This window comes from Carettochelys insculpta, chromosome 24 (genome assembly GCF_033958435.1).
Source record: "Carettochelys insculpta isolate YL-2023 chromosome 24, ASM3395843v1, whole genome shotgun sequence".
In the NCBI taxonomy this organism is placed as follows: Eukaryota; Metazoa; Chordata; order Testudines; family Carettochelyidae; genus Carettochelys; species Carettochelys insculpta.
Genome location: NC_134160.1, coordinates 8,527,422 through 8,541,175, shown reverse-complemented (window position 1 = coordinate 8,541,175; position 13,754 = coordinate 8,527,422). Strand labels below are relative to the sequence as shown.

The following is a 13,754-nucleotide window of genomic DNA, read 5'->3' as shown; positions in this document are numbered from 1 at the left end:
TGATAATCCAAATATGATTGTTCATGTATTTGTGCTAAACTTTGTCACAAATAACTTACTGGAAAACATTTGCCTCCTGATGGGTTTGCAAATTGTATGTGAGCAGACAGAATTTTTTTTTTCTAATCTTATTGCCTCTATTTGAATTTGCTTCATGGATAAGTTCTTCTAATAATTCCTGATTTATAATTGTTTTTCCCTGAGAGTATTTTGCTATGGGACAGCCTCAAGGTGTGGGTTAGTGGATGCAAAAGCCACGTCACATTATCTGTGTTTCCTAGCCTGCAGAATTGGAACTCTTAGGCATAGGCTGTTGGTGCAAATACTTGCATTTGCTCCTGAAATTTACTTTGGGGAAAATTCACCCTGGTATAGAAAGCCAGGACAAAGTATGTGCAGAATTTAAGTCCTAATCTGAGATTTTTACATGGCACCTGAAATCTCTGTTGGTTCTCTGCATCAGACTCAATTTCACCCTTTACAAGAATACATATAAAATTAACCATTCTCAGGAACAATCCTGCAGGGAAGTATTTTTGGCAGACTGGGTGTGAGATATTAACCCACCTGGGGAGACTCCATCAGTTTAAAATTCTATCTGATTTTAGGAGAATAAATAATTTAATTGTAATGTTTGTTGTTGTCATTGGTGCACAGAGTTTTTGGACAGGGCCGCCTTATGATTTATTGTAGGTGTCAAATATGATATTGGAAGAAATGATTTTTTTTCTCTATGGCAGGGTTTCCCCAAACTTTTCATAAAGCTGGGACCTGTTTTTTTTTTCTTTCAGTACTTTTTTTTTTCTTTTTGCAGCCCAAAAATGTAAACACATATTAAAAAAATGAATAATGAATAAATTTTCACTATTTTTTGTATTTATTCATTCACAATAATATTACATAGTGATAATTTGTATATTTTATAAGGACCGGTGTTTTCAAGGACCAGTACTGGGCCGCAGACCACACTGAAGGAAATGGAGTGTGTGTGTGTGTGTGTGTGTGTGTGTGTGTGTGTGTGTGTGTGTGTGTGTGTGTGTGTGTGTGTGTGTGTGTGAGAAAAGAATTTTCCAAGACCTAAAGACAGCAAAATGGGATTTCTCCAGACGAGATATATGGTAGCAAATTTGCTTTCCAAGTAGTAGTCAAGGAGAAACAGCTACAAACTCATAACACAAACAATTTTGACAGCTGGCAGGAATAGAATCTATTATAACAATGGCATTGTTAAATCCTGCATTCTGGCTAGACAGTGAGTCTGTGATAATATCAATGAGCGTCCACTGGTGCTGAGCATAGTCCAGTCCCAAAAGGGCAACTATGATTTAATGGTTAAGGCATAAGGCCTGGGGTTTTCTTCTAAGCTCTGAGACGGTGTAGTCCAGTGGTCAGAGAAGGCAATGAGGAAACAAAATTCTTGGAGATGATGGCAGTTCATACCAGCTGAGGATCTGTCCCTTGGGTTGCAGTCTCAGTTGTGAAAGAGAGTATTGTCTAAGTGGCTGGAATGGTGGGGTACCAATTTCCAGGGCTTGTTCCCATTCTTGGCTCTGTTGTTGTTGAGTCACCGTGTGACCTTCACCAAGTCATTTAACTTCTTGGTGTCTCTGGTTCCTCCACAGTAAAAGAAACATCATGGGAGCGTCGTCCATACCAAAGTGCTGTCAGAGCTCTGGGTGAACATGTGTCTACATCAGAGCAGCATAATAATTTGGGATGATTAACTAAGACACAGACTCTCCCCAAGCCATTTCACAATGCCATCCCTATTTAAAAATAAAAAGTCATTAACTTGTAAAATGTAATTTAAATTCTGCCCCCCCCCACCTCTGTCCCTATTGACAAAGCCTGTATCCTTATGACTGATCAGTTAAATCATTTCCCTATCAGCCTATCTCCTGTAGGGACTGGTAAGCAAATGAGTGGGAGCCCACAATGTGAACACGACAGAAGAGTCTCAAACCCTCATTGGTCACCTTTTCGTTTTTCAAAACTGAAAGCAGGAGGGATTGATTTGGGTCCTGCTTCCTTTTTATCCTCGCCACCAGAGATCGGGGCGGTTCAGATGCAAGGTTCAGCTTTTATGGACTTTGTCTCCAGATAAGGAGGGGAAGAATGACCACAGAACGAAGAACAGAGGGAGAGTGGGGAACAGTAGGAACCATGAGGAAGAAACGGGGCTGCTCATGGAAGGACATTTATGACAATAAATTCAAATCAGTGATAATTTAGGACTTTGTCATGCAAATACTTACTGCTGGGTGCAGTCCTAACAAAGTTAACAGAACTGCACGTGGCAGCATGTACCACTCTTGGTAGTAAGTGTTTCCACAACCAGGCCTCCATCTATCTGTCTATCTATCCTTATCCTCCAAATGTATGTATCTATTATTTTTAAAATACTTCATTTTTATGGGCCCAATTCTGGAACCCTGTCCGATGTTCCCTCTAAGTTTTTTTCCATCCATGAGCGGAATAAATTTTGTTGCATGCACTGACGCACATGCAGATGTGCACCACCAGTAGAAACCCATGCTGCTGGCTGTAGGCAGCTGTGGGTGCTCTGTTAATAAGCTGAGCGGCACCAAAATCTCTCCTGGGTGGCTGCCCAGACGCTCATCTTACAGGGAACACTGACCCTGATTCATGTTGAGAAGTTTGCCCTGAGCTCTCTCTGGGACTGCCAGCATGAACTGTGGTTGTAGAATGGGGCCCTTCGAGAGCCTGGGTCCTGGAGAGCTTGGAGCTCCAGAGCTGGGAGTAGTGAGAGGAAATGAGAAGACAGCACTGGGTTTCGTGGTTGGATTTGTACAAGGAGGAGGTGATGCCCTAGCACATGGGAAGAAGGAAACTGTCCTAGGTAAGGGGTGCAGGGGAACAATCACAGCTGTTGTAATGTATCAAAAAAGATTCTGGCTCTGATTCTGAAATGAGCCCAGTTCTCTCAGTGGGAGGTTCGCTGTTGACTCCAGTGGGACCAGGTCCAATTTCTTGGTGCCTGCAAGCACCAAACAGCCCCTCGTGGACTTAAATATGCAAAACCGACGCTCCCTTAGTGTCATTTGTACAGCAGCATTTGTGGCTTCATGATCGTTTCCCAAATCTGGGCTTTAGCCTCTCGACACCCTTTGCTTCTTGAAGAAATCGGCCCCAGTGCAGTTCCTCTCATCCTTTTCCTTCTCCCACTTTAGGAAAAAGCTTCACATTGACGATCACGGTGTTCACAAACCCCACGCAAGTTGCTACCTATCACCGAGCCATTAAAGTGACTGTAGACGGACCCCGGGAGCCAAGAAGTAAGTGATGCGTTTTATTCGGAACCAGGTGGGCAGGGGAGAGTGCGTGGAGCAGGCGGTTATGGAGCAAGGGGGCCCAAAGCACCAGCCTTTTTATTGTGTTAATGTGCCTGTTGATTCCATGGGACTGGCACGTCATGAGAACACTCGTGAGAGTGTGATTGGCAGCAGTTCTTGGAGATGGTGAATGTTGTAAGCCCACACTTTATCTATGTATTGAAAGCTGCTTGTATGCAGCCCTGTGTGCTTTTGCAAATAGCACTATTATGGGTTGAATCGCTCTAGTCTGGCATTCTCTGGTCTGGTTGGCCACACCCATAATAAGTGGATATCTGGCTGGCTAAGTTTCCCGTGGTCCGATAAAGTCTGTTTCCAGCCACCAGTCCTGGTTCTCAGTGTTCTGTGCTGTTATTTAGCTGCAATTTACTCCCAAATCTCTTCTAAGAGACCAGTAAGCAGTGGAAGTGTTGGTGATGCTGCTAGACAATCTTGACCTCCCGTGGTTCAGTAAATTCTCTGGTGCAGCATCAGACAGGTCCTGAGGATGCTGGAGTAGAGGGGTTCAACCTGTAATGTGTTTGGCAGAGTGTGGCTTTATTGTTCTGTCCCTTATAGCCCTCAAGCTTCAGGCAAATGTGCCAACTTAAAAAATAGCCACTAGCTCAATCCTGAGCAGTGCAGAGCGTCTGTCAGTCTCTTTGAAGCTAATGGTGCCCAGCACAGTCTAGCAGTTGGACTCTTTGTAAACAAATCCATTTCTTTATATGGTTTTCCTTAGACAGTTAAAACAGCAAGGGCTTTAAAAGTCCCCTCTCCTTTCCAGGGTTCATTTTCTTTGCACACGTCTTTCAATCAGATCCATGCAAAGCACTGAATCCATGTGCCCTTTTTTGATTTATACTCAGTTACAGTTTCAGGTTCTGTGGCAAGAGGGGTTCTTTTGTTTAAAAAACTCTCTGCGCTGCTCAGTGGCAGAAATGCCTTTGTTGCTCTTGAGTTTTGTTTGGATCAAATGTAAATTGTGACATCGCTGAGCCAAGGGCATCTCCAATCTGCCTGCCCCATGTGATTAAAACCGCGTTGGTTTGGGCCTTCATAGGCTTGCATGGCTGCTCCATTGAATTTAGGTGCACTGGGTAAGTCCTCTAGGTTAACCAGATGGAAGAATTCTCCCAGCTTTATTATTTATTTGTACTGAGTTCGCACCTTCGATCAACAGTCATGGACCATGATCCCATTGTACCTCGTGATGCATGCAAAGGCAATGCATAGGGGTCTGTGTGTCACATGCAGTCACATGTCCCACTCCTTATTTGCTTTATATCACATGTACTGAGCATGCTCATTAACATCTGCTGAAACCACTTCCCTCACTCCCCAGCCACCCCTCGTCTGTGGCTGAATGAAACTATATGGGAGTAAAACCCCTCCATATTTACTTTGCATTCCTTCCCTTGTTTTCAAATCATGGCCTTTCTGGTTCTTCGCTGCCAGTGGCTGCCTTGCTGCTTTCTGCCTTGCATTTAACTGGAATGATTTGCCCAGACTTCACATTTCTCTGCTGAGGTTTATGTAGTGCTACCCTCTTGGACAAGAAGGCAGAATTTGTTCTCTCTGGCTTACAGCTGTTGGAGTCAAGATTGAAGGGGAACATTTCGATCCTTCTAAATGTGCTTCTGAAAATGTTTTCTGCAGATGCTGGGGCCCTCGACTCCAATTAGTGCCAGACCAGGCTCAGAGTGTAACAAACATCACTGTGAAATGGTTTGACTTGGTTCAGTTTTTGTGGGGTTTATATGGTGATTCTTTTTAAATTTTGGATAAGAGTGCTGAGGTTTTGAAGGTCAGCCATCAGGGCTGGCTTGATGTGATACTTTTTGTTTGAAGTGGTCAGAGCCCAGGTGATGAGATGCAATGATTTTTTTTTTCCTAAGAAGGTAGTGTTCTTGCTAAAACTGGAGCCCCATCATATCTGGGGATTTACATACACATAGTAAGAAAGAGCCCCTGCCTAAAGAGTTTGCAAATAGACAAAAGGAAACAGAGGGCCTTGGCTAAGGGAGAGAACCTGATGTCCTGACACTCCAGCCCTTTCCACTAGGCCAGGCTGCCTCTCTAATCAAAGCTTTTCACGGTTTAAAATTCTTACAACTTGGTTTTCTCTGAACTTCTCCCGTAATCAATGCTCGCCAACAGTCGGACTGAACCATTTCCACTCCTCCTTTGCATTTCGGTATGGGGATTAAAGATTCTTGATGACCTGATGGTAACGTTGTGGTGTGTGTGGGCTGAGACTTCCTCACCATCTGGTTTTCTGTGCCTTGTTTGTTGGAGTGTGTGTATTACGGTTACTCGTGGCTTTTTATACGCTCCCTTCTCCATGGGAGGTAATGTCTAGGGCAGGGGTGGGCCATAATTTTTGATGTGAGGGGCTACGTGAATGGTGAAGGACCACACTTCTCTGTGGAGGATTTGAGGGGTTTAGGATGGAGGCTGGGTGCGGGAGGGAGCTCAGGGTAGGGGCCTGGGGTGCAGGACAGGGTGTAGGGTCTGAGTGGGAGTTTGGCTGAAGGAGGGGGTTGTGACCTGGGACAGGGGATTGGGGTGCAGGGTCCGGGAGGGGCTATGGATATAGGAGAGGATTCTGGACTGGGGAAGTGGTACAAGGGGGTGTGCAGGGCCTGGGAGGGAGTTGGGGTGCAGCGCCAGAGGCAGGGGGTGGCCAGGAGGCACATCCCTAAGCAGCTCCTCCCCAGCAACCCTCTCAAGCAGGCTTCCCTTGTGGCTCTTTGAACATTGCCCTGCCCCCCAGCAGAATCTCTCAGCTCCCATTGGCCGGTCTCCAGACAATAAGAGTTGAAAGATTTTGCTGGGAGTGGGGGCAGCACATGAAGCTCTACTGGCTCGGTAGCCATAGGGGCAGGCCACAGGTTGGATTAAAAGGATTGGTGGACCAGATCTCAGGCATGGGCAGTATCTCGCCCAGCCCGGTCTAGAGAGTTGAATGCTGCTCTGGGCCTCGGAAGATTGTCATTCTAGTCCTGGTCTTGCTTCTGGGTGACCCTGAGCAAGTCGCTTCCCCTTGTTATGCCTCAGTTTCCCCATCTATAGCATGGGGATAATGACACTGACCTATTTTGCAAAGCAGCTGGAGCTGTCTTGACAAGAGCTTAGTATTCTTGTTGTTATTTATCCCCTTGCTTCTGGCCATTAGCTGACCACTGCAAGGGTAGCCATGGCCTCCCCCCTGCCCCACCAGTGCCATCTGCAGCATTGTTTGTTCCTTCTCTTGCAGCATCAGGTGTCGACCAGTGCTGGAGGCAGGGTACAGGGCTAGGAAGGCCATCAGGCTGGCTGGATATGGCAAGAAAGCCATCTTTGGTACTAAAGGAATCAGCCATTTGTAATACTTGGACAGGGAAATCCCAAGGCATCATCTTCTCAGATGGTGAGAGTTCCTTGTGCAGATGTTGTTGAATATCCAATCAGAAATACGCCCCACCCCTGTACAAAACACCATCCCCAGCTTGCAGGAAGGGGTGTGGGGAGCCTCTGAAACCACCAGTATAGGTTGGGGTTGAGGTTTGTTTTTTCTCCTTCTGTAATGCCCTTATCTTTTGAACACAGGGCTTTCTCCTGGGTTTTTGCTCTCTGCACCGCTATTCTTAAGCAGATCTTCTAACTAGTGGTGTGCCCAAATGCCAACTCCAGACCAAAATGTCCATGAATTTTAGGGAGATGGGTTTGGAATCTGGATCAGTGACTGTTCTTCTGTCTACACCAGGTCAGACCAAAACCCGCAGTCTGGAGGTTGAAATATGGCTTGTGGTGTGAATGTTGCAGCTGACAGAGAAGAGGTGTTCAAATCTGGTTTTATCCATTTAAATCCTGTAAGAACAAAAGAGTCAAGACAGTGTATTCAAGTCTTCAGGGCTGTCATTTTTCAAAGGGACCTTTATGTAGACCCTAACTTTGCACCCAATACAAATGGCAGGCCCAAATAATAAGGAATGGAGTTACTGATTAAATGAGTTACAGCCAGGAAGTTGGACTGGGCAGTTCTCATTTGCACTGGCCGTTTTCCTCCAGCAGTCAGTCCCGCATGAGAGGAATGTGAGAGGGTGGGTTTTGAAAAACAGCCATTCAAGAAATATGATGGGAGAGTTTACAACATGCATCCTCTCTAAAATGCCGAACCACGGAGTACATGCACCAGGAAAGAATTACTCTGAAACGTCTACATGGTTATCTTTTTCATTTATTATTATTATTATTATTATTATTATATTATTATTTATTGCGCTAAAACCTCTTGTGGGTTAGATCTGGAAGAAGAACAATTTTTCAAGCTGACACCTTACATTTTAAACAAATCGCGCTTTTAAATGCCAATTGTTGACATACTTGTACAAACAGGAAGTAATAAAATATTTGAACTTCCTGTGGAATTTCCTTTTTTTTCCTCCTTTGCAGCTCTTTATTTAGATAGGGCCCAACTTAGATGAACTGCAGCTCCTGGGCAGACCTTTGAATATCCACAGCTGCTAGCAACAGAATCCTCAGGAGGCAGAAAACGGAAAATAGATCAGTTAAACTCAGATTAACTCTGGTGGAAGTTAGTACCTTTACCATTGACTGTACTGTCAACTGTACCTAAAATTGATGCTGAATTTGGCCCTAATCAGTGAAGATTGATCATTTTGGTAGCGGTGTAAAATCTTTAGAGAGATGCTGGTTTAGCGAGCTGGAGATGTAATGAATTGTTTAGTTTATCCTGCCAAACCTGATGCTGATTCTCGAAGGAGAGAAGCTGCCGTTACCCTGAATGTTGCAAGTGAGAATCTGAAATTTACCAGGACATTTTCTCCTTCCTCAGCTTGTGTCATTCATGGCACTGATTAGCAGGCCTGTAAACTATTTGAGTCTGGGGAAAATATCGCCATCTCGCATCCTTGCATCACAACATGACATTTTTGCATTGTGTGATTGCCTTGAGTCATGACTAGGCCAAAAACGTCCAGTCTAGTTTTTCCATTTTTCCCCTTGAAAATTCCATTTTTAGGGAATCCCCTTCTACCTGGGCTGAGTTAGACAACCCACATGTCATTGATGGCTTTGTTCCTGACTGTTTGTTTGGGACCAGCTGAGAGAGTTTTACTATTGTAAAATATCATCAGAATTCCCTAACGCTCCAAGTGGGGAGGGGGCAGGTCATGTTCGGAACAGTTCACACCACAGCAGGAGGCAAAGAAAGCTGGAACAAATTCCTCCCTAAAGCCACAAGCTGAACCTGCTTCTGAGTAACTGAAACCCTCCCTCACCTGGCTCAGCTCCCTTCAGCATCCACTGCCAGCCCACCTCCTCTCCCCACCCCCAGATGTTAAACATCTGTAGGTTAGCTCTTCTCCAAGAGGCAAGTAAACTTCGTTCTGTGGGCTGTATCACTGGGGATATATAGAGAGAAGATATATAGAACAGAGGTCAGCAACCAAAATAGCAAGAACAATTTTTTTTTTTTTTTTTTTTTGGATTTGGTAAAAAACTCTAATTCAAGAACCACACTGCGTGTGAATACAAGATAGTCCTTAATAATTAACATCAAACCATGCTTTTTGTAACCTCTATTTTAAGAACAGCGCAGAGACAAAGCTTTGTAATATGATACATACATGTTTACTGGAGGATGTTCACAAACTTTGTTTCCTCACACTTTCCATCTGTGTGTTTCTCCCACTATCTTCCTGATGGCAGATTCTGAACAATTTTGTTTTTTGTTTTTGAAATCACCGTATAGCAGCTCTGATACTTTGATATAGCACTCTTTTATATATTCACCATCTGTAAATGGCTGTCCTCATTTCACGATCTCTTGAGCTGCCACAAAACTAGCCAGTTATGCTACTCAGTGATTTAACCCATTTAGCGAATGTGTTCCTACTTTGGTCTGCTTTGCGTCGCATCTCTTCCACAGCTTTCCTGGCATCTCCAGAAGGCTTCTGTTTGACAAAAATAGTGTGTTTTTTGAGGAAACCACTCTCGAGGTTGCATTTTTTTTGTTGTTGGCGAAGTTCTCTTTGCAAGTGAGACAAAGGGAGCCCAGGGGAACTCAATATAAATGCGAAGGATTGGGTCCATTCAGTATGAAATTCTGCTTGCATCGTCAATTTTCCTCTTTTTGGAAGCCATTCTAACCCCACTTTAATGATGCCAGTTTTACTTCATATTTATTTTCAGTTTTCTTAACACGCGTGTTGCCCTTTACAGCAGGAATGCTGCAAGCTTCCTTTTCCTTTTCAAAATTAAGACTTTATCAGCGATACAATCAAAACACAGATACAGTATCGTATCCCACAATGCACTGCGCATATTAAAGGGGGAGCTTTCTAACATTTCAAGATCACCTATTATTTGATGTTTGGATATGAGTTGTTCATTGTCGGGCTTTAGACATTCACTGTTTCTGAAAATAATCAGGAGGGTTTGTTTGTTTTTGACTTTGCAATTATATTGTTGAGAGCCACAAAGAAGTCCTTAAAGAGCCGCATGTGTCTCCGGAGCCATAGGTTGCAGACCCTGCATGTAGAAAGAGAGAGAGAGAGAGAAATATGTATATCTACATCTATATCTATGTATAAATAAAAAATTCGTCTCTCCCCTCATTCCATGCTGTCTTATAATAGCAGATGCTGGCCCCTTGAGGGAGTTTCAGTAATGAGAGGGCACACCTCCAGCCTCTATTCCACTTCAGCTGAGCCATGACCTTCAGTCATCAGCCTGAAGCAAAGCCTGTAGCTGGAGGTCACACAGTCCTGAGTGTAACATAGTTTGCCAGGGTTACATGGCTGTAAATAAAGGCATAAAAGAGGCCCACTATCTACTTAATCCTCACAGCCTCCCCTCTGTGGTAGCTTAATACCATGACCCCTCTTCTAGAGAGGCAGGTGTTGAAAACTAGCTTTCTGCTCCTAGTCACATGTGTTTAACCCCAGCTGATTTCAGTGAGGATGCACAAGCATCACCAAGGATTTGGCTTGGTGTCATTAAGTGACTTGCCCAAGGTAACACAGAAAATCAGTTTCGGAGCATGGGTAGGACTCCCCTGCCACGCCCAGGTGCTCTGGTCTGTCCACTAGCCTCGGCTGTTCTTGAGAACTCTGCCTCCTGAACCATAAGGGCTGGTGCAGCCTTTCCACATCACCGTAGTTGGTGGTGGTTTTTATTTAGCAACATTGCACAAGTGTCTCTAGCCCTGTCCAAAGTCAGGGCACAACTGTACATACATAGTGTAAGAGACAGTCCTTGCCCTGAAGCATTTACAAGTTAAATAGGCCCAGCAGAGAAAAGAACGGAGAAAGTAAATGTTGTTATTCCCATTTTACAGGTGAGACACTTTGGTGCAGAGAGTTTAAACAACTTGCCCTGGGTCACAAAGGAGCCAAGCATTAACAAGTAGAGCTGTTTGAAAAATGTAAATTTCATTTTCACCAGGAAATGTCAATATTTCAAATTTTGTTTTTGTCCTGAGTTGCAGCAAAAAGACAAAATTTGGTATGGCATGAAAATTTAAAAAAAAACAAAGCAATTTGGACCTATCAGACATTTTTTATTATGGTAAATCCTTTAGATTATTCTGAATAATTAGAATTTTAAATATTGTGTGTGTAAATATCCTATCCTTTTAATATTATGATATATTTTAAAAGTCTAAACACAAAGAGAAATGAAATGCTTTGACTGTCTCAAAACAAAATGTTTCCATGTTCTCAAAACGGGAAAGTGGAAATGATTCATTTTGACCTTTTCCCACCAAAAAGTTCATTTTCTGACAGATAAAGTATTCCCCTGAAAAATTTTCAGCTCTACTTACCAAGGTTAGGCATCTAGCTGTCACGCTGATCAATAGTGTCTTGTTTCCTTGTGCTTCTCTATCTGTTTGTATCCTCCTTTTGCCTCCTGCCTTATATTTTAGTCATAAGCTCTCAGACATGAAGCCTGTCTTTGTCTTCTTTGTCTGTACTGCACCTAGCACCATGGAGACTGTTCCGTGATGGGCTTCTGAGCATTACAATAATATGAATTCATGTTAATCGTAAACATTAATAGAGCTGATTGAATGCAGTTCTCCTAGAGACTGGCCCAGTGTATTACTACAAGACCATCATTCCTCACAAAGGAGGCTAGTAAGAAAACCTGGAGGAAGCTCTGAGCTGCAATTTATCTGCAAATTTGACTCCATTAACCAAGGATTAAACAGAGACTGGGAGTGGCTCGCAGCTTACAAAAACAGCTTCTCTGCCCTGGGTGTTAATATCTCATTAGACTCTGACAAAGGCTCACATCCCCCTGTCTGATCTGACTTGTTTTTTCCTCTTTTGATAGTACTGTTGATACTGGGCCATTTCCACCTTGCTGAATAGACCTTGTCAGCTCTGGCCCTCCCTTTTACTGGGACCCCATTCTTTAAATACCCCTCTGAAACTACCCCCCCCCACTCATGCATCTGATGAAGCGGGTCTTTGCCCACAAAAGCTTATGCTCCAACATATCTGTTAGTCTATAAGGTGCCACAAGACTTCTTGTTGTTCTCGAAACTACAGACTAACACAGCTACCTCTCTGATACTGGAGGAAGATTGACTCTTCCAGTCCTGAAAGGAGAACTTGAACAGAGACTAAGGAATTTGACAACAGTTTCTTCTGGGGAGTGGAAATACAATGCAACTGGCCCCTGTGAAGTTTGATCATTGCTGCAGAGGTGCATTAGCAGGCCATGTTCAAAGCCCTCCCCATTTGCATCATGAGGGCCAAGACAGCTCCAAGCATCAAGCCTGTTTCTAATGTTTAGAGACACAGTTGAAAAACCTTTTTAAAATAAATGTTCTCCCTCCAGCCAAAAACCCACGTAGACAAGCAAGTAGGCTACTGTATTGAGCAATGAAGAAAATGGCCCAGCTTACATATTCAGCCAATGGAAGGTTCTGTGTGATCCATTGTTCATTCTATGCTCATGTAGGCCAAGTAGCTATCATGTTATTTTAATGCATGCAGTTCATTTTATTCAGTGGTTTTCTTTCCTGTTATTTATTAAAGTTGCTCCGAAATCCTTCCAGCTCAGAATTCAGCTCCTGTACAAAGATCTTTTCTTTTGGACCCCAGACTTCCAGCTGGTCTGTTGTAAAGTCCACAGGTTACAGCATTATATATACATCCCGTGCTGCTATTAATAATCTTACAAAGTGAAAAATTAAATGATTTCCATCAATGTTGCAGTACATTTCCTTTTTCAAATTCATTATTAATGAATGAATGAATATTGTGCTGTTTTCCTGTCCACTGCAACACTGGCAGGAATAAACTCTCACTAATTAGGAATAAATGAATGCACAGTAATTGCTATTTGTCGAAAAAGGGCCTGATTTGGTGTAGGTTTTGTGCAGTTCCCATTGTTTTAATCTGTGCAGGTAATACACCAGCTTAGTGCTTCGGATCATATTTCTGTTAGTGACTGGTGACGGTCATTCTGATAACCTGATTCTTACGTCATTGGCAGCTAATGGCATGCAGATCTGTGTAACCTGTTGGATTTTTAAGTTATGACATGGTCTATAAAAAACTGTTTTAGAAGTCTGTGAAATTATTCAACCTAGTCTGGCACCCCGAATTTGCCAGACCTCTGGAGGTCAATATTCTGTAGCAGTGTTATCAACACTTGCACTGCTTACTGGGCTCTTAAAGACAGTTAGGGGTAAATTACAGCTAAATAACAGCACAGAAAACTGAGAGCCAGGACTGGTGGCTGTTAACAAACTTTAGGGGACCACAGGAAAGTTGGCCACATTTATGGAAAGTGGTTGTCTGGCTAACTAAAATCATGCTGGACCATGGATGCTGCTGGGCCAGAGAGGTTCAATCTGTATTAGTTTCTCCCTTCTGCTTGTATGTTTGGATTCAGGTGGTTGAGGCACTCTTTGTGGCTCAGTCTTTAGGACACCATACAAGGATTATAGAGCTAGGCTACTGACTCACCCTGGTGGCTAGAGGAGATGGGTCACTTTCACTCTGACTCGGCTATAAAAGGTAGTTGGCATTCAGAGAGATCTGCAGGGATAGGCAACCCAGCTGGGAGGAGTCTTTTTGTGTTTGTGAATCAGCCCTGATTAGGACTTTCTTACTTCAATACCTATCACTGGGGCAAGGGCAGGGATCAGAAAGGGACCTGGGCTTAGTGACAGGCCATGTAGCACTGCAGATGGAAGGATGTGGCACACAGCACCACAAACCTCTTCAATATCTTTGAACACGTGGCCAGGCCTGTTCTTCTGCTGCATGTGGCCTCTGTGAGATGCGTAGGGGTGTGAGATGAAAGCTGCGCTCGGCACTCACTGAGGGTGACCTCCAGAATGACTTTGTGGCTTCACCAGCTCAAACCCATGCCGATTAAAACTCTTTCTATCCGAAC

General features: G+C 43.7%; 1 protein-coding gene across 1 annotated transcript in view; it reads left to right on the top strand.

Annotated features, from left to right (window-relative positions):
- RUNX3 (RUNX family transcription factor 3) overlaps positions 1–13,754 on the top strand; it is a 129,952-nt gene that overhangs the window by 73,977 nt on the left and 42,221 nt on the right. The window contains exon 5 of the mRNA XM_074976257.1: positions 3,192–3,296. Coding sequence (XP_074832358.1) covers positions 3,192–3,296 — 105 coding nt within the window. The remainder of the gene's footprint in view (positions 1–3,191; positions 3,297–13,754) is intronic.